This window comes from Miniopterus natalensis, chromosome 7 (genome assembly GCF_054644295.1).
Source record: "Miniopterus natalensis isolate mMinNat1 chromosome 7, mMinNat1.hap1, whole genome shotgun sequence".
In the NCBI taxonomy this organism is placed as follows: domain Eukaryota; kingdom Metazoa; phylum Chordata; class Mammalia; order Chiroptera; family Miniopteridae; genus Miniopterus; species Miniopterus natalensis.
The window spans coordinates 34,580,123-34,600,536 of record NC_142087.1 but is presented as its reverse complement, the minus strand read 5'-3'; the positions used below and the strand labels follow the sequence as shown (position 1 = coordinate 34,600,536).

The window sequence follows — 20,414 nt, the reverse complement described above, 5'->3', positions numbered from 1 at the left end:
TCAGGACTGCTCAAAGATGGACACTGAGACCCTCAACTGCGAAGGGCGCCATCACGGTTTATCCAGGAAGATGGACGTAGGAGGCAGACGCTCTACACTGACCCACCAGATGGCTGGAGCTTCATGACTAGAGCTGAGATAGCCTCTGAGTTCCTGGGTCCTCATTCCACCCCCCCCTTCCCTCTGATCAGAACACCTGATTTTGGACTAGGGCATGCCGGAACTCCAGGATCACCAAGCAGCACCGACACCAGTCCACCCACGTGAAAACATGGGCACTCTCCCTCTCTGCCCATAAGTGCGCCGAGGGCTCACCACCTGGGCTGCCCCATGCCCAGTGCAGCAGGCGGGGAGCCTGTGCTCCTAACACCCTGGAGCCTGCTGATCCCTTTCCACTCTGCATGTCTACGCAATCCTCGCCGAGGGGGAAAGAGAATCATCCCACAGCCCAAGGGCAGGATTCTCGACGTGGCCAGAGAACACTTGTCTAGTCCTTAACAACAAAGGCACAAACAAAGATGGCTTTCAGAGAAAAGTCTGCTGTCATTTAAAAGCACCCAATATGCTTCAGATGGCTTACCTACCACCGACCAAATCATAACCTGAAAGTCCTAACTCATAGACCAGAACGTGAAACAAAATTCCCCTTAGTTGAAAAATAAACACTTCTCATTTCAAACGAGGAAGAGAATTACGTTCTGCGACAAGTTCCAGAGCCCTGACTTGAACAAGTGAGCAGACGCGGGGGACAAGACTGAGGCGGCACAGGGAGAGCAAAGTCGCCCCAACAGCACCAATCCCATGACCCACTCGCCGACACCGTTCTACCTCCTGTGTGTCATTTATATGATTACGTGAATTCTTCAGTAACTGTGATCTATTTGGTGTCTAGGATCCAAAGTGCAGGGGACCGTGTCTGCCTTGCTCAGCATCACGTCCTCAGGTTCAGCTCGATGCACACACGTAGTTCACACCACAGTCTCTTACTGAATAAATGAATTACTGGATAAGAAAGCATTTCAATGAAGCACAAAAAAAGTCTAGCTGTGGATACAAGTACCTGTAGATCAAGTTTTTTCTCAAGAAATGACCTAGAGAGCCGGGAAATAAGAGGGCGAAGGAACTGACAGTCTCCACGGGATAAAGAAAGCAAGACAGGTAGGGCATCCTAAACCGCCAACGGTTACTCATGAAACTGAGATTTTATGGAGGCTCATTTCCTTCTCATTGTGCTCGTTTATTTTTATTTTTATAAAGTCCATTCCTCAAAACCTGAGAAAGATGCCTTTCAATGTTGTTATCCTACTGTGGCTGGGACAGAAAATCCACGTTGCAGGGCACAGAGGATGAGCCGGGACCTCCCCGCCCAGGTGGCAAGGGAGCACTGTCATGGAGCCACACAGGTGCTCTCCTGCGTAACCACATAATGCGCTCAGCACCTAAATACAACCACCTGCTCTGTTCCTTATGCGGTGGAATTACCGGTTGGCTGATGACTCCAGAGAGAACTCTATCACCACTGACCACTGTGGAACGACCTGCACATGACAGGCAAGGGCCGACACGTCCTGCTAACAGTGTCTCAGCCCTTTCCAGGGCCCTTCAGGTCCCACAATGTCCCCCGAGGCAGAGCCATCAGCTGCGTACCTGAAGAGGTCAGCGCCGCGCTCTGTGTGAGAAGCTGGTCATTGCTGATCGTCAGGGTGGCACCTGCAGACTGGTTACTGACCGTGGCCCCGGACAGCCTTATGGTCCCGTTTAGCTCACTGCTCCCACTAGAACTGTGCTGAATGAGGTCCTGACCTAAGTGGAAATTAACAGTGTGATGCCTGAAGGTAACACGGTGACTGACACGCTGGCAAGTGTGCTGAACGTAGAATACCACGTTTATAGAAAGAAATGGAAAGACCACGAAACACACTCCCCTGAGTGAAAGTAATCGTTCACAGTTTTTAAGCTATATTTTCAATTTCTTCTTAGAAGTTCTGCTACAGTTTTCTGCTCTTTGATAAACAAAAAATACATGAGAAAAACCACTGGCTGAAACTGGCAGTGATGGGGGAAACTATCCGTTTTAACTTCTGCTGTCAGACTGGAGCAGCAGCATCGTCATCACTAACCCCGATTTCTCGCCTGAATTACCAGCACTGACTGGGCACAGGCTGTATGCAGAGCTGAGTGTGTAGAAGAAACACAAGTGAGACAGACGTAAACTCAGGTGAGAGGACACCCAACGTGGATGACTGACCAGAGATAGTCAGGGTGATCTCCTGCGGGGACCCCGAGGCCGACGTGGTGGGCCCAGCAGCCTGTGCCAGGACCTGGCTGAGACTGGAGTTGTTGATGGTCAGGGTGATCTCGTGGGGGCCGCTGGAGGTGGACACCAGGCCTGTTGAGGGCATCACTTGAGCGAGGTCTTGCGTCCCTGGTCATCACGACAGAACAGAACAAAGCTGGGCTTACAGCACATCCTCCTCCTATTATACTAGAAATACTTCAGTGGAAATGCTGCTTCAAAAAGAGGGAGATCTGAAATACAATCAGTCACCTCTAGTTCCCTCCTCTATAAAGACACACAGCCTTTGACCCAGGAAGCCACTGGGACAAGATTAACCCATGGGTGTGGTAACCTGCATACATATACAGAGTACACATCACGTAGCTCGTAGGACGTTTGGTGAGCTTTGTAAAGAGAAGAAATGGCATCAGTGTCCTAAACTCAAACTGGTGATGCTCAGAAGCTGGTCCTGCACCATCCACGACCACAGGAGTGGCCCTTACCGCTGCTGCTGGTGGTCAGCACGGGGTCCTGCTCTGCCATCGGGCTGATGGTCAGGTTGGCAGAGGTCACCGTGGGCTGCAAGGACAGGCCTGAGATGGGTTGGATGACCACACTGGCGGGGACGGTGCTGTCTGCTGCCTGAAGGGAGCTGCTGTGTGGGGCTGAGCCCGGCTCCCCTGCCAGCGGCTGAGTGAGCAGGCTGGTGGGCTGTAAGCTCTGCTGCAAGACGCTGGGGTCGATCTGAAAAGCAGCACAGACACCGTCATAAGGTTTCTCACTGGGTGACTCAGGCCACACAGAAGCCACAACAGGCACCTACCTGCAGCGTGATGTTGTTAATGCCAGAGGTGTCGATGCCAGAAATCTGCACATTAGGCCCAACCAAGTTAGCTGCCAGCTGTAACTGGATGCCCTCCAGGGCGGCCAGGCTCCCGTCCGTCAGACTCACTGTCCAGTCGCCACCCCCTGTACGGAAAGGAGCAGGAAGGACAGGCATCAGAAGCAGCTCTTCGAGAGGAAGCCCGTTTTTCATGTGTATCAGCGTGACCCAGTGAATGAATACTAACCAACACCCATTCCACCCCACAGGCACACATCATCTCACTCACAGTCACCACCCCCCCACTGAGTTAGGTAATTTCATCACAGCTCAGAAAACCAGGCTCAGGGAGAGGGCTCTGATGAGCAAGACAAAACTAACAACTACACTTCCCTGGGCTCTGATCGACCTGTGTCATGGGCCCAGGGAGTCATGTCTCTCACACCTGCGCAGACACACACGGTACATCTCAGGCCCTCACTCACTCCCCCAGCCAGCTGCAGTGCATACCTGATACGGAGCTGGGGAGGATGGCCTGGCTCACCAGGCCCGGTTGGAGCAGGTTTGGATCAAACTGGCCGGTCAGAACCGAGTTGTTCATGATCAGCACATTCGGGTCGGTGGAGGCTGGGCTCAGCAGGCTGGCGGGCTGCAGACCCTCGGGTGCACTGCGGGGCGTGGACTTCCGGGCTTTCTTGGGATCCGGCTTGTAGTGAAACTGCATGTGAGTCTTCCTCCGGCCAGATGTGCGGAAGCGCAGCTCGCAGTGCGGACACTTGAAAGGCTTGGCACCCGTGTGCAAGCGCATGTGGACCTTCAGGCTCCCCTTGGTGGAGAAGGCATTGCTGCAGACATGGCAGCTGAAGAGCTTCTGACCTGTCAGGGGCAGAGAGGCAACATCACGTCCACGGGGGCCAGGCAGGACAGCCTGAGTGCAGAACCCTGACCCAGGCCTGAAAGGAAACAGAGTCCCTCCTCCTGAGTGACAACCGCTCAGCTCTCACCACCACCACTACTGACTCTGCCAAGGACATGCTGACAGCTCAGCTCTTTCTTTTCTTTCCTGCAAAGGAGGCAGCCAGGAGCCAACACAGGTGGAAGCCACCTGGGAGCGTGTGCTCCGGGCTTGCAGAGCCCCAGTCTAGCACCACCTGCCCAGGGCCTGGACACCAGTCCTCTCCCTGCCGTCCTGGGTGTCACGAAGATCTTGCAGGCTACCCAAGAGCCCCGTGCAGAGCACTGAGCTGCCCTGGAGAGTCCCAGGAGCAGAATGTTAATTTTCCCTTTGTAAGGTATTTCTCTACATGGAAAGAGTTGCTACCCTATGACTGTAATCAGATTTGCTAAATTCCAGTGTTTACGAAACCTCAAAGAACCTAATCTCTTTGGCTTGATGACACTGAGACCATCTTTCTAACAAACGCAGTTAAGTCTGAGTGAGAACATAAGACAACTCACGGCTGGGCCTCTGAGCCCCTCTCCCTCTTCCTTAGTGGTTTGTGGATCACTATCCCCACGTCCGAAATGAATAATCTTTTATATCCATTACTCACGGTTCCTGATTTTTACGCTTTCCATAATTTTGAAAGTATTTACATGTGCACAATACAAAGGAGCAAAGAAACCTAAGACATCACGGCCAGGCGCCAGCGAGGTGGCTGCTCTTACCTGTGTGGGTCTTCACGTGGCAATCCAGGGTGGACTTCACAGTGAAGCTCTTACCACACTCCTCACACTTATACGGCTTCTCCCCCGTGTGGATGCGCACGTGCCTGGCAGGAAGCATTGGCAATTGAGTGCTTTCCTTTTACTGTGATATACAGTCCAAGGAACTTCATGATTTTAAATTTATAACTATCCATATAAATAAAAGTTATGTGAACTCTATACTGAATAAATTTGGCCAAACAAAACCTTTGAGCTTCACTCTCTACAGAAAGACCAAAAAAAAACACACCCAGCCCTGGCCGGTTTGGCTCAGTGGTTAGTCAGCCCATGGACTGAAGGGTCCCGGGTTCAGTTCCAGCCAAGGGCACGTACCTTGGTTGCAGGCTCCATCCCTGACCCTGGTTGGGGCAGGTGCAGGAGGCAACCAATCAATGTGTCTCTCGCACATCAATGTCTCTCTTCCCCTTCCCCTCTCTCTGAAAAGCACTGGGAAAAATATCCTCAGGTGAGGATTAAAAAAACCACCAAAAACATAAACCCAAAAGACACTGAAATCCGCAAGGCCAGTGAAACTAGGGCTCACTAAAAAACAAGAGCCCTAGCAGACCAGCAGTGTGGGCTGGCAGCGCCCACCGTGGTCTGCCCCCCATAGAGCATGGCATCAGTTCTCCCTCAATCACTAAGCTCCAATTACAACTTCACAGATACCAGAGTCACACAGAAATGAGCGTGAGCAATCCGCAGAGCAAGCACACTTCTAGTCAACATTCTGCAGGAGCTGAAAGGAAGCCCCAAAGTCTACAGCGGCCTGAAGCCATGACTCAGGAAAGTAATCGTCCCTTCAGTCACACTGGGCCCAGAAACAGCCTCCTGACTGCAGTGACAACGACCAGAGGGACACAGATCATATGCCCCCCGGCAGGGCCACACCTACCTGACTAGGTCGCTGGGCTTCTTAAAGCTCTTCGGGCAGTAGGAGCAGCAGTTGGCGAACCTGGGCTCAGCCTCCAGCTCAGCCTGCCGGTCCTTCATCTCGCTGATGCGGTCCTTCTCGGCGGCCGACTGCACCAGCACCTGCTCTGACACTGTGGCGCTTTCCTGGGGCTGGATTTTGGCTAACTGCGCCGTTTCCTCCTCGGTGAAGGTGATGACCTCAGGGCGCGCCTTTCTAGACGCGTTCCTCTCGGAATTTTCTTCCTCTTCCTCCACGCACATATCTAGACAGTGCAGGGAAAGGGTCAAATCCTAATAAAAAGTGAGTTTCCACAGAACAAGTAAGTCAGACTAAACGAATACGTGTGGTTAAATGAGTAACTCAATGGAGCTACATCTGAGATTCAAAGAGACTGTTCTGCTGTACTGAGAAACTAAGCAGGGTGACCACAAAGCCCAAGAAGGCTGAGTCTTAGGGGAGGATCAGTGACATCAGAGGGACACTATGACTAAAGGAACTTGTACCCACCGCTGCCAGCCCAGTAGTGAGCTCTGAGAGGGTCAGTGCCCACACCAGCCATGCATGGGTCCTCATAAATAGTCGCCCATTTGCTAACATGGGCAGAAAATGAATTATCATCAAATAAAGAAAATCAGCAGCCCAAAGGAGACCCAATCAACAAACTAGCAAACAGCCCGATTACTGAAAGGAAATATGTATCTTTAAATACGTGTGTGTGTGCGTTCTCTGCAGGAGCTGTAAGGATATGCTCACCTGGATCAAAACCAAGAACGAGCTGCTATGGAAACGTACAGAGGAAGAAGTTTGGCTGCGAGCACGTCACTACTGCGCAGGTGGCTAAAAATTTTTGAAAAAAGCTCAACAGAAACACTAACTAGCAAAGTGGACAGTGGCTGAAACCAAATGAGTGAATGTAAAGAGTACCTGGCTGGTCACTCTGAGAATACAGGGGAAGACGGCAGATAAATGAGTGGGGGAGAGGGGAGTAAAGGACAGGGAGGGTCAGGAGGGCGTGAGAGGAGACTCCTCGGGGACAGAGACATTTAGTAGGAATTCCAGAAAAAGGTAATATAATAAACTCAAATTCCACACTGTCAATAAAGATTTGGGGGCAGAAGGTTAGAGTCGGAGGCCCCATGAATACTCATAAAGAAATAGAGAGATATTGGATTAAAAATTTGAAAGTAACCCAGAACACAATCAATATAGCAAAAGTCATTAAGGAGCAAGGACTGAAACAGAGCACGACAGACAGAGGTGTAACAGGAGACAGCGCTGCTGGCCAGGCAGGCTCCTGTCAGTCACCACGAAGGAACTGAATCTATTGCAAGACTAGGTCTGAATGAAAGAAGCCAACTTAACAGGTGATTTTTCTTCTATCGACAAGGGAGTTCATGTGAAGTTCTTTTTTTCACTGATCCAAAGTAGGAAACACCAAGACCTAAAGGGGCACCTAAAACTACACGCAGCATGTGGTGAGGCCCAGACAGAAGGGCCCAAATCAGCCCTCGCAGCCTGTGGACAAGCAGTCGATGTGTCTCTCACATTGATGTGTTTCTCTCTTTCTCCCCCGCCTTCTACTCTCTCTAAAAAGAAATGGAACAAAGTCCTCTGATGTGGATTAAAATATGTTTATGTGTATATATGCGTGTGTATATGCATGTGTACAAGTGTGTGTATGTAAATACACACATACACAATGTGCACATTCTTAACACTGTAATTTTACTCATGAAATTTGCTAAAAATAAATCAACTGAAAGTCCAAAAAGTATAAGCACAAAATAATACTGCTGGAATTACACACTACTTGTGGGGACTGCACAAGTCAGCATGTCTAACAGGTAGCAGGTACATGTACAAAGTGAGAGACGTCCCAAAAACCACAGTTTTCGTGTCTGGTAAATGAGACAGTGTATGTGGTGAGACAGGTCCATACACGTTCTGATGGCCACAGTGGGACAGGGTGAAGCCCCAGGTCTGTCCACAAGGACGGGCAGAACAAAGCAGACGGGATGCATGTCCTCGGCAGAACAGAGACCTGTCTAACAGCATCAAATACACGCAGGACATGCTGGGGGAGGAGGACTGGTGGGCTATGAACCTACACAGGGCACCATGGCAGACCCTCTGGTCAGGAAATTAAGGTCTCGGTCTGCGGAGCCGCCTGGAAGGGAGGCGCATGTCCTGGAGGCTGACTGGTCAGCAGTGACCAGTGAGGTGAGAAGACCTCTCTGAGCCTGACTGTGTGCTTCACAGAGCATGCACTGCTTCCGTGATCCGAAAAAATTAATTTACAGGTGATCTGTGCATGAACCTATCACTGCGTCAGCATCTGGCTAACAAGCCCTGAAGCAACAAACGGACAATACCTGCCCCTCCCTCAGCCTCGCCAGGCACCGACGGGGCCGAGGCGCCTGCCTGGTGCCGCCTCATGTGCTTCTTGCAGTGAACTGTCGTCCGGAAGCTCTGCGCACAGAAGGGACACCTGTATGGCCTCAAGCTCGTGTGCGTGGCCATGTGTCTGGTGAGGCTGCCGTTGGTGGTGAACGCGGCGTTGCAGACACTGCAGCTGAACGCCTTCACTCCTGTGACAATGGGAAAGGGAAACACCATTTCTTTACCTTAGAGTCCTACTAAGCAGTCAAAGCCAACAGAGAGATGCTCAATCAGCCACCACTCAAGACTGGTCGCTAGCCGGGGTCACCTGCTCTCAGGAACTGGCTCTGAGAACAGGGACCCTGGCAGCGTCTTCCCAGACTCACAGGGATGTCAAAGCTCCAAGAGCCTTTCTCCAAACAATGTCAGGGGCTCTCCATGCCTCTGTCTTTCACGTTTAAACTGGCAACGTGTCTGTGGGATCTGCCCCAGAAATGTCTTCCAAATCCATCATTTTTCACATTCTCACAGGCGAGGACAGAGTAGGAGAGCACAAACACCTCTGCATAGCTGCACACTGACATGATGTCTGAGCCAGAGACCACTCTCCGGACAGCACAGAGGCGGGCAAGCATGCACTGTTTCTGTGATCCGAAAGCACAGGACATCCCCTGGCCTCTGTCTTTTCTTCACAGAGGGGCCACCCTGGCTTCCTAAACCCAAAGCTGGTCAAGGCACTGTTTTTTGTAAAAGTAATGCATGACACGTGGCTTCTCCTGCAACAGGCGTTGCTGCCCTCGGCAGGGCCTTCGGAGCTCAGGTGACTGCTCTCACCCATAAGGCTGCTGCCTAACCACCGACCCACAGACTAGCCTGCAAAGCCTTCCCTGGTTTTGCTGTATGTTTTTAAGCACTACACCTCTACTTTCAAATAAGCCTTATACAGAATATATGTCACTATTAAACAGATACGTTAATATCTAAAATACATTAAACAGATAAAGTGATAGATTTAAAATATATGTAACAGCAAATCATATATCTGATAAACAGTGTACTAAAAAACTCTTACATCTGAATAAGAGTATAAACATCTCATTTTAAGTGGCATAGGGTTAGAGCACACATTTCCTAATAAGCACATGGGGGGACGCTCAGCACCACCAGCCATCAGAGAAACTCAGATCGAAGCCCATCAGACCCAGTTCCCACTCCTCAGGACGGTCCTGGTGACAGACAGTAAGCCATGATGAGAACTAGAAAACATGCCCTAGTCCAGTGCTGGGGGGCCAGTGAATGGGGAGACTGCTGTGGAGAACAGTTTGAGGAACTCAAAGGTTTAAACAGCATTGTCCTAGGACCAAGGATTCCACTCCTAAATAGAGAAAACTGATATCCTCAGGAAAACCTACAGGCAGATGCCCACAGCAGGACTATTCCTAAGAGCCCCAAAGGAAACACCCCAGATGTCCAGCAGCTGCTGAGAGGACAGAATGTGGACTCTACCCACACAGGAAAAAAACACTGGGGGGCAGAGGGAAGGGAAGCCTGACACCCGCTCCTGCATGGATGAGCCCTGAAGAAGCACTGAGGGAGAGAAACCAGTGACCAAGGCCACAGGCTGTAGGGGTCCAGTTCCATGAAACCTCCAGAAAGGAAAACTGCAGAGACAGAAAGCAGGATGGTGGTGCCTGGAGCAGGAGGCATGGACGGTACTGAACTTGTTTTGGGTGGGACAGGAATGTCCTAGGATTGGACAGTGGCATATGACTACGAGAACACACGAGAACCACACAATCCCGGGGCAGGCAGGCAGTGACCTGTGTGTGTCTTCTCATGGGACTTGAGTACCCCAGAGGAGACGAAGCCGCGCCCACAGAGCTTGCACTTGTAGGGCTTCTCCCCCGTGTGTGAGCGCACATGCTGCTTCAGGTGGCTGGACTTCTTAAAACCCTTGTGGCAATAGTCACATCTGTAACACAAAGGAAGACACAGGCCCATGAACTCACAGCACGTGTGAGAGTTTACCTCTGAGACAGAGACATGCACGCGGTCCACCCCCATCATCGAACGGTCATCGGAAACTAGGGGTCTCCAACGCGTAACACTATAAAATATTAGCAGTAAGGTTTCTGCTCAAGTATTTGTGGTGTTGACACACTCCGTAAATCCTACAGCTAATTCCCTGGCAGACATAGCATTTGACTAGTTACAGTCTTTCTTTAGAGATGGTAAGTTACTAGGTGTTTTCTTTACTAAGACTTGAGACCCTGAAAGCTTCCTTTGCTTAATAAGAGTCAGAACCACTCCTGAGTTAGGCACGTGGAAAAGTCAACTCACAAGACACTCTACAGCAGACTTCACTGGAGCTCCTTTGAGTCTATAAACGTGAAGTATTGGGCTGTCCCTCAGCTGTTATGGAATATATTAAAGTTACTTTAAGAATGAATAATATCAAATTTTCTATTTGCATATTATTAGAAACTAAAACAGAAGACTGAAAGTTTATTCCACCATACTCCCTGCTGTTCCCATTTCCAAGTTTCTGTCTGTGGTAGGGCGCCAGTGAGGGTCAGACCAAGAGCCTGCACAGACAGGGCTCACCTTCCTCCACTGTCCAAATGAGTCTACAGGCCGACTGACTGGGATGACGTTTAGAAATGTTACTCTGACATGCAGGTGTGGTACAGTGGGGTTACCCATTCAGTACTGCATAGGAGAGCAAGCCAGCAGCATCACCACTGACTTCAGAAAGCTAGTCCTGCAGATGAGGTGGAGATGGATTCTGGTCCACGTGTCAGTAAAAGAAAATAATCTATTGAGAACTGAGTTGTACTAAACCAGGTGGTATTTGCTCAGAAAAGTGCTCCAATGAGGAAAGCAAACTTTTCTAAATAGTCACATCTACTAATTAAAACCAACCACAATAGAGCGATCCTGGCAGGATGGAGGAGAAACAGCCCTGTGAGAGACCAATTGGAGGCAAGACCTTCACCTCACGGCCACCTCCCGGCCCCAGCATATGCACCTCACTTTGGGCCACTCTCCCACCCAATGGGAACCCTCTCTGCCTGTGAAATGCCACTTCCTCTCTCCCCAGGGGCTACACCTCCTGCCCTGCTGATAACAAAGTTGTTCTTCCAAAGTGTCCAACAACCACCTGAACCGCAGGAGTTGACATCTACAGTGATCAAGTGACTTGCTGAGTTCCCAGTGGTAGGGCCCAGCGATTGCATCTCCAGGGAACTTCACTATCACCCACTTGTGTCATACTTATGGAACAAGAAGTAATAAGATGATAAAAGTACTAACACAATAACAGTTTAGGCTCCATGTTCTCAATGTCCTGGGGGAGGGATCCCTGACACCATGAGACTCCAGTAGCTGACCGTCCTCACCACACTCACCCTAAATAGAGTACCCAAGGGTGCTATCTCTGAGCCCCTTCTCTTTTGGGTGGAAAAACATCATGGCTTTAAACATTAGTCTCCGCAATGTAACTCCCAAATGTGTCCTTCCAGTTGGGTCTCACCCCTTAATTCCAATCTAGTGTAAGGACTGCCCACGTGAAGTTTCTCCTTGAACATGGATCCTAATGACACTAAACCAAGTCTTGGTGTTGACACCAAAGCCTGCTCCCTGAGGGTCTTCCCCTTTCCAGGGACAGTGATTCCATCCATCGCCTTGCTCAGGTCAATCCTAGTGGCCACCCTAACTCTGCTGTTTCTCCCACTTTCACCTGTAAAAGATCCTGGAGGTTCCGCCTTCTAAATGGATCTGGAACCATGCCCCACCCCCACCCCCACGACCACAACCACCCCTCAGTCAGCTGCACGGACAGACAGCTATCAGCACCCGCACTGTGTGTAGCTCCCGGGCTGTGCACTTCCCTTCATTCAACTTATCTCCATTAGCACGTGGGCTCTGTGAGGCCCGAGGGCTTCTTCTGCTTTGCTCACTAATCCAGCCCTTGTGCTTGACACTTGACAGGTCCTTAATAAAGTCTGAGTGAATGCAGGGTGCAAGGCCCAATGTCTAGGACTGCCCAGCCAATGTCAAGCAGGGCTCATGACCACACATTAGACTATCTCACAATGCCCATGCAAAACCCCAAATTAAACATCAGCAAGCAAGTACTTACTGAATTAATGAAAGTGTGGATAAAACATGAGGGGAGTCAAAGACCCTCAAGCCCATCTATGTGTCCCCCTCAGAAGCATGAACACCCAGATTCAGAATTCCTGCTTTGGTGTATTTCTGAACTTGTATTTTTGTATTTGTATTTCTGAATTCATGGAGACCTCAGGACGACCCACTCCTAAAGGTACAGAATCTAATGCCTGAGAACACCTGTCAGAGCACTTTTGAGATCTTGCACAGAAACAAACCCTGTGAAAACAAAACTAAGGACATCCCTGACCTCTCAGAAAGTATACACTTGATAATGCTAGCAAAACTAATCCACTTCAAAAGCCTTAATTAAGACCACTCATTTGAGGTAAGGCAGCTCACACTTTTTTTAACAGTAAATAATGAGGCATATTTTTTCTTAAATAGCTCTGAAAAAAATTATTAAAGTTAAAAAGTACTTTAAACAAAATTATTAAACTATTAGAAGCTCAAAGCAGTCCATAAAAACAATCCCACTTTACCGTCTCATCACACACATGCTCGTGTTTAACACACGTATTTTATTTGCTGCCCTGAGCCCCGCAGCAGCCTTGTCTGTTTCTCTCACCAGCGTATTCTGAGCACCCATGCAGGACGTGATCCCGAGGGTGCTCAGCACACACTGCGGGATGGACTGGCGGGTGGAGGGAGGGGGAGGGTGAGCAAAGGGATGCATTTCTAAAAGCTGTCTTTAACCTACTGCACCTGGCACACAGGTTGTTTCATATAATCACAGCAGAGCCTTGGACAAAAAGGCACAATATAAATTTAAATTATTTCTGCAAACACAGCAATGGCTGACAGTGGTGGCAGGAAGCTACAGCTAAGCAGGTTAAATGCACAGGCCAGGGAGAGGTCCTGTCACTTAATAGCTGCAGAAATTTCAGCAAGTAAGTGTCTTTGTCTCAGGTGCTTATTTATAAAATGGGGTGATGATGGAACCCATCTCCAGAGGTCTTGAGACCATTAAACTGCAGAGCCCTCCGTATGAGGCGGGTGCTCGCAGCAACACTGAGGGCCGCACTCATCTGGCCGCCCTGCAGGTGTGTCTACCTGTAGGAGCGCCGGCTCTGGTCCTCGCTGTCCTCCAGGAACTGGCGGCGTGGCGGAGGTAGGTCCAGCTCCTCTTGGGATGGCTCTTGAATCAAAGGAGTTGTCTGAAATTTAAGAGAAGTATAACACAGGCTGCCTGAATACCTATGAGTAAATACAAAGCAAAGAACCACCAAGGAAAAAAAATTCACAAATGCGGACTTAAAAGGGAGAAACTCCAAGTAGTTCATTGCAGTCACTGGGCCAGATTAATAATAAAAATCATTTATACTGATTTCATTAAACACATTTATTTCCCAGTAACATACTTTAGTATGAAGTTTGATCAAGCAGGGAAATGACCTTAACAAGAGGTCACCCTTCACCTACTCCACTCTCACTAACAGTGACTCGGAGGCCTGCTTTCTGAAAATACGAAGTCTCCTATCTCCTAGCCCGTCACAAAATCACATGGGGAGAAAGACAGCATTCCACTCCAGGGGCGGCCTACGGAGAGCACCCCTCCAGGCCCACCGCTGGGCAAGACTACCAGCAGCTTTTAAAAAGAGAGAGCAATCAACTGGCCAATCATTTTCATAACTATGAAAAATTTTCCAAACTGGAAAAATCAAAACCAAAACAAATGTCTTCAAGTTGACTAAGATTATGCATTTAAATACTTATGCTCACTACGCCAGCATTCATTATATTTTCATCTTAACACGTCTCTTTTAAAATCATACAAGTAGAAAGGTCTGGTTTTATGACTAAAGCAACAATGTTCCTCAGACGTTACTACACAGCACTCTACCAGCTGTCCCGATGTCTAACCTGAAAGGCAAAGCTGCATCATTATAATGGAATCTTTTAGTAAAACTAAAGTGTTTTAAGAAAAAAGAAAGCCCTATACGTGGAACACTTAAGCTCTCACAAGTGACACAATAACCTTAGTTATAAAGTTAGTGTGCCCTCTTAAGTAGGTGAATCCTAAATACTTACAGTGCAGGACAAAAGAATGGGCTCAGTAAGGACGAGTGTCCCTGCCATACACTCACCACGTTCATGGGATCAGAGCTGGGCACTGGAAGTAAGCTCTGCTCGTGGAAACTTGTGGACAGGGCCTGAGACTCCAGTGTGCTTGAGTCCTGCAACTGCTGCACAGGTGGAAACTGAGGCTGCTGGTTGTACGTGTCCGTTACTGTAAAATCTAAGATAAATTAGAGAATAACTTCTACAAAAATTATTAGTTACACAAAAAAGGCCAAAAAAAATTGATTTTATAAATAAAGGTGTTTAAAGGGGCATTGCTACTTTCTCAGTTGGAATCAGGAGTAGTTCTTACCAGCAGGCTCTAGAGTTACCTGTGAACAGGCAGAAGGCTGCACTCAGTGCAGAGCCTGCAGGCCAGCCGCCAACACCCAGTTACTCCCCCAAGTCCCCATGTCTACTCCACACCCTTTTCCTGGCTGCAAACTGCACATAAAATGGTTAAAGTCACTTTCCAGAAAATGTGAGCCTGCCACAAAACAGTCCCACTTGGAGCCAGCACTGACCCTGTGATAAGCCCGCTGGTTCAAAGGACTGCTGCGGAGGAGCCTGCTCTTCAAACTGGTCCATGTGCCCAGGGAGTGCGTGCTGTGGAGCCACAAACCTGTCTGAGGACAAGAACACAGAAAGAAGTGCAAGTTATTTCAGACTTACCAACCTGGGTACGTCCATCAGGTTTCGACAAGCAGCCTGCAGGATGCAACTCTGGGGCGTCACCTCGTGCTCCAGAAGCACTTTTCACCGAGCTGACAGTCTCCCGTGAGGTTCTAAATGCAGTTACAGCCAGCAACTGCTTAAAATCTCTGTGGATGTGCACTGTTCCAGGCAACAGAAAGGATACAAACTACAAAATCCTGCTCCGAGACTAAATACATTTGGGGGCATCCACAAAATAGTGAATTGGCCAGTGACTTGGCTTGCTAACGCGTGTGCTAGACGGAAGCCTAGGCCAGATGCAATCGAGCACGAGGCTCACTGTCCAGTCACGCTGACATTTCTGTAGCAAGGCTCTGTTAATGGAGGAAGCAACAAGTTGGCTTAGGAGGCTGAGGTCTTTGCAGACCAGTGACAAACCGTGCGCAGACTTACAGCAGCGGGGACGGCACTGAACCAGAATAGCCGTGATCTAACAGATGGGTACTTACTGGAAACGAAACATTTTGCAACATACTAAGGGATACAAGTAAGTTACAGAAAAGGCAGGTATGGAAAGGGCCTGCTGCACATCAGACTCTCTCGCCGGAACACAGGCACAGCACACGCTGTGACCTAGTCAGCGATGCAGACACCATGGAGCCTGGCTGAGAATGAGGGCTGCTGCGGCACTGCGCAGAGGGTTCCAGAAGCCAGCACCAGACATGTACCTTCATCTGCCTCCAGGGGCGGCTCTGCCAGCTGCTGGCCCAGCCCTGCATCTTCTGCACCCACGACATGCTGCGGCTCCAAGTCCAGCATGGCCTCAGGGTTTGTGGCGACCGCATCCGTCGGTGGCTGCAGCGCATCACTCTGGACCTCCACCTGCATCTGAGTGGACACGTGCACGGCCTGCTGGTCCACGGAGCTCCCGTCGAGCGAGGCGGCCTCCTGGTGCTGCTGTAGCTGCTGAGCCAGCTCATAGCTGTGAAAAACCATGCGTGATGCAAGTCAGACACTGCCAGCAGGAATAGGCCTGAGGCTATGGAGCAAGCTGGGCTCTATTCATTAAACCAAATTCACTACTACTAAGTAATAACTGAATTACTAAATAACATTTTCACTTTAGATATCTTCATTCTGAAGTCACAACAGTGATGCAGGTGAAAAGTAACTACTGTGATGATTCTGCAGAACAGGTGTCCTGCCTCAGTGCCCTCTGACTGTGGGGACACAGAGGCAGCAAAACAGGGTGAAGGACTACACCCCAGAATTTTTAAGTGAAAAAAATTAAAAAGCTGCCACAGGTTTCAAAGTAAAAACTCTCCCAACTCAAATTCTGCAGAGAGTCAAAGTTTCAGAAAAAGAACTGTGTGAAATGTATGGAGGAAAAGGGGCCATGAGCTCACCTGACAGCTCAAGGGAGGTCTGCGTGGCAACCTCACAAACTCAGACACCCAAAGTAACCACAAAGGATGGTCTGAAATTAAAACTTTCTAAGTAAAAGTAGTTTATGGTGGGTAGTCGTGTCCTAGGCTGACAAAGGTCCATCTTTACCTGAACCGAGCCTGTCTATTGTCTTTTTGCATCTACAATAACATATCGTTGGAATGTCAAAGTAATTTTCCTTTTCCTGGACCCCTCAAAGCACAGGCACTGCTTTGCCCCTCGTTGTCACTGTTGACTGTTAACTGCCCTGCACCCACCTGAGTAAAAGAGGTGTATGTCTATCATTGTACGTTTCATCTGATCCCAAGTTTCCCTACTTAGCTTTCTCCCGTCTCCCTCATCTATCGCCCATGGATTTTGCGTACGCCCCTTAGTCTCTTTTGATTGTAATGCACAAAACAAGGTGCAAACTGCCATCTCTGGAGCTTTATCTCAATCCGCTGAGATTCTGCTTCTTGGGATTTGTCAACAATTTGGCTCAAATAAGCTCACAAATATTTTTCACAGGTTTGAATGTTTCTTACATTCACAAATGAGACAGTGCCTTTACAGACTGATTTTAGTATTACAAACACCTTGGCGTATGGACTGGGGCCAAGTCCTACAGCCCAAGTCTCACAGCCGGAAAGCAGACTGACGACCCGCTGCCTCAGAGATGGGACCAGGGGGCATGCGGCCACTCTGTTATTCTGCAAGGTCATTATTCAGGTGAGTATCACGTTTTTACTATACAAAATATGTCACCTATGTTTTCATCAAGGTAAAAAATTCCACGTTCAAAGAGAAAAATGAACAATGAGCTCAGCGAGTAAGGCAAAGAATTTAAGGAAGAGCCGGAAGTTCTCTGCTGACCAGGCTGCACACACAAGCTGCACCCTCGGTTTGATTCCAGGACCTCAGGAATCTGCCAACTTGGAATTCCATTTGTAGTTCCAAACAAAACATTTTCTCTTCACTTTCTGGTCTCGAGGCCTCTCACTGAGGAAGGGGATCAAGAACACAGTAAGAGCTGCCGAGGACCTGGGGCCTGGCTGTCGCACAGACCCTCACGGCCACAGACCCACCCGAGTGGAAACACTGCCTCCAAGTTAATGTTCTGGAGAAAAGGGCGAGCACGCCTACTTCCTGGTAACTCCTACTTCCACCATCTCCCAGGAGAGTCACCCTACCCAGACTCTCCATTACAGACAGAATTCTGTGGTTTCAGAGAAATGCTGGCTGAACGAGCTCCAGATGCAGCCAGAAATACATGTCACCCCGGGCTCACTGGATCGCTTCATGCAGAGCGTAGGGGAGGGAGCACCAAGTGAAAGCATACATCAGATCTGATGATGGATCTACGTGGTGGTGGAAACGCATTTTCTTCTAAAGTAACAACACAAACTAAGTACCATTCACATACACTAATGCGCCCAGAATCTAGGGCTGACTCAGGCTGTCTTCTTGAAATCTCCACTACCAAATTATACTAGATGGTGGTCTAGCACATCATCTGTATGGACTGTCGGCTTTAACAGAGAGCTCACAGAGCATCTGCCCCATGTGGACTACCTCCGAACTATATTAGACATTAAAGGTTCTCAATAGGTTGACACTGACATTAGTGTTTTAGCCCACACACCTCAAACTAGAATGACACAAAAGTCAGAGAAATTACTTCTCAGGCACACTCTCCAGCACCGGTGGGAATTATAGGGGTTACTACAGTGACCGTCGGGATGGTGCCTACCGATGGGTTTTCATGTGCTTTTTGCAGTTCAGGGAGGTCTTAAAAGTCTTCTGGCAGTAGGGACACATGTAGGGCCGCAGGTCATTATGGATGCCCATGTGCCGCCGCAAGCTGCCCCCCGTGGTGAAGGCTCCATTACAGATCAGACACTTGAAGGATTTCAGCCCTGTGTGCGTCCGGACGTGTGCTTTGAGCACTCCTGCAGAAACAAAGCCTCTTCCACACTGAGAGCACTTAAAGGGCTTCTCCCCTGTGTGAGACCTAAAAGAGGAAGCGTGTAAATAAGTGAGCACATTCCTGACACTGTCAAATGCTTTGCAGCTCAGAATGCACTCCCCTAGGATCTCACTGAGCTCAGGCTGACACTGGGCAGCAGACACACTTGCCCCTTCACTAGTGAGAACACCTGAGGCGCAGCCTCAGGGGAGTGGCCTGGTGGTACAACACTGGGACACACCTGAGACAAACCAGAGCCCCAGGCTTCCCTCAGTGCTGTACTTTTCTCCTCACCTCTGTCTCCCCTGATAAAGTTTCAACTTTCCCCTCACTGTTGCTAGCACCAAAAATTAACCTAAACTCTGACAAATACACCTGAAAAACTGTTAATGAGCATAATTCTAATGAAACAAACCAAAAATTTCTTCCATGTGTCCTAGAAATTGCAAACACTTAAATATAAAAGAAGTTACTGTAAATAAAATTCAGTGACAATCTCTGGCTAAAATATTTTAGTCAAGACACTAAGGAATAAAAAAATAAATTACCAATAAATATTTGGGGTCAAATGTGACACTTGAAATTCCAAAAGCTCACACTACTACCCTTTGTATTTCTACTAGCTGCCAGATCCCCAGGTCACTGCCAATATCCCAGATCCCACCTCTGAATGCGTGGTCTTACCTGATGTGCTGCTTCAAGTGGCAAGATTTTTTATATGCACGATGACAATAAAAACACTTGTATGGTCTATCTGCTTCATTTACAAAATTATTATTAAAATAACTCTGAAAAAACTGGTTTCTTGGAATGGGCTGGATAAGACCTGCAAACCAAAAAAAAAAATCAGGAATAATTCACTGTCAGAGGTACTAAAAAAGGTAAACATCAAAGGCATCTGTTTTCCCCAGAAGATGAACACTCCGAGGAGTTAAAGTATAGATTCCAATGTGGAAACTAAAGGCTATTTTCACTGTGTTAGGAACTGTCTGTCGGGAAATACTCCTAAAATTAACATAAAATAGACAGTTCTTCAACATAAGGAATACCCATTTGTCAGTTAGTTCCCCTGGTTCTAGAGCCAATCTTAACAGATATTTACATTTACTTTCTATATGAGCACTTGTTAGCATGAAATTTACATAAGTATATCCAAAATTGAGGTTAACTGGAATTTAAATCCCTTATTTGCTCACTATGAAGAAAACTGTAATATAGGTACTAAAATAAATGCAAAGCAGAAGTAATTCTAACAGGATCTTTTGTTCTGAAAAAGCATTTTCACAGAAACTTTATTAAAATTACTAATTGAAGTATAACTTAAATAATTCAGGTTTTAAACAGATAAAGGCTTCCCTTGGCTGACCACAGACTACCGCGTCCTGATCAAGCCCCAAAGCACACGCACTTAGACCTGAGGGGGGGCCGCAGCTCACAGAAGCGTAGGAGGGTGCACTGTGGCCCCGCCACGGCTGCCCCCCCCTCCAGCATAGGGAGCTGCCTGCTGGGACCTACTCACCCCCAGTCTCCCCTCAGCTGTGCCCTCACCCCCACGTGACGACTATGAACAGGGTGGGCGCTGTTTCTGACCTCCCCACCGGCCCCTGAGAGAGCTTAATTCTTTCCCTCTGACTGATGTTCCCCTCCCAGCTCTCCTAGCTGTGTGCACAGCACACGCCGAGTCAGGCAGGACAGGCAGTTCAGAACCTCAAGTCTGTCGTTCCCCAGGCCCGTTTCCTCATCTCTACTGCCCTCCAGTGACCCTGATGACAGGGAGGAAGTGACAAGTGGAGGGGATGCACTAGCTCAGCTGACTCGCGTCGCACATGTGCTAGACTTGAGTGAACAGGACCTGCACAGGCACCAGGAGCTCCTTTATTTCTCAAAGAGAATCCCAAACACCCCGGGAGTTGGGGGTAGCCCACACAGCACAACCCTCCAAGCTGCCTACAAGCCTTTCCCCAGTTCAGTTTTATGGACCACTGGAGCCACTGGGACCATCCACAGAAAGTCCCTCTCCAGGCAGCCCCAACGT

At 48.8% G+C, this 20,414-nt stretch overlaps 1 protein-coding gene across 1 annotated transcript in view; it reads right to left on the bottom strand.

Moving 5' to 3' along the window:
- The window catches only part of ZNF236 (zinc finger protein 236), a 57,332-nt gene that overhangs the window by 9,604 nt on the left and 27,314 nt on the right, over window positions 1-20,414 (bottom strand). Inside the window, exons 11-24 of the mRNA XM_016214824.2 lie at window positions 19,064-19,205; window positions 18,164-18,424; window positions 15,717-15,970; window positions 14,859-14,960; window positions 14,361-14,512; window positions 13,327-13,430; window positions 9,924-10,075; window positions 8,097-8,312; window positions 5,704-5,986; window positions 4,770-4,873; window positions 3,612-3,977; window positions 3,102-3,247; window positions 2,782-3,022; window positions 2,249-2,425 (exon numbers count right to left, since the gene is read on the bottom strand). Coding sequence (XP_016070310.2) covers window positions 2,249-2,425; window positions 2,782-3,022; window positions 3,102-3,247; window positions 3,612-3,977; window positions 4,770-4,873; window positions 5,704-5,986; window positions 8,097-8,312; window positions 9,924-10,075; window positions 13,327-13,430; window positions 14,361-14,512; window positions 14,859-14,960; window positions 15,717-15,970; window positions 18,164-18,424; window positions 19,064-19,205 — 2,700 coding nt within the window. The remainder of the gene's footprint in view (window positions 1-2,248; window positions 2,426-2,781; window positions 3,023-3,101; window positions 3,248-3,611; window positions 3,978-4,769; window positions 4,874-5,703; window positions 5,987-8,096; window positions 8,313-9,923; window positions 10,076-13,326; window positions 13,431-14,360; window positions 14,513-14,858; window positions 14,961-15,716; window positions 15,971-18,163; window positions 18,425-19,063; window positions 19,206-20,414) is intronic.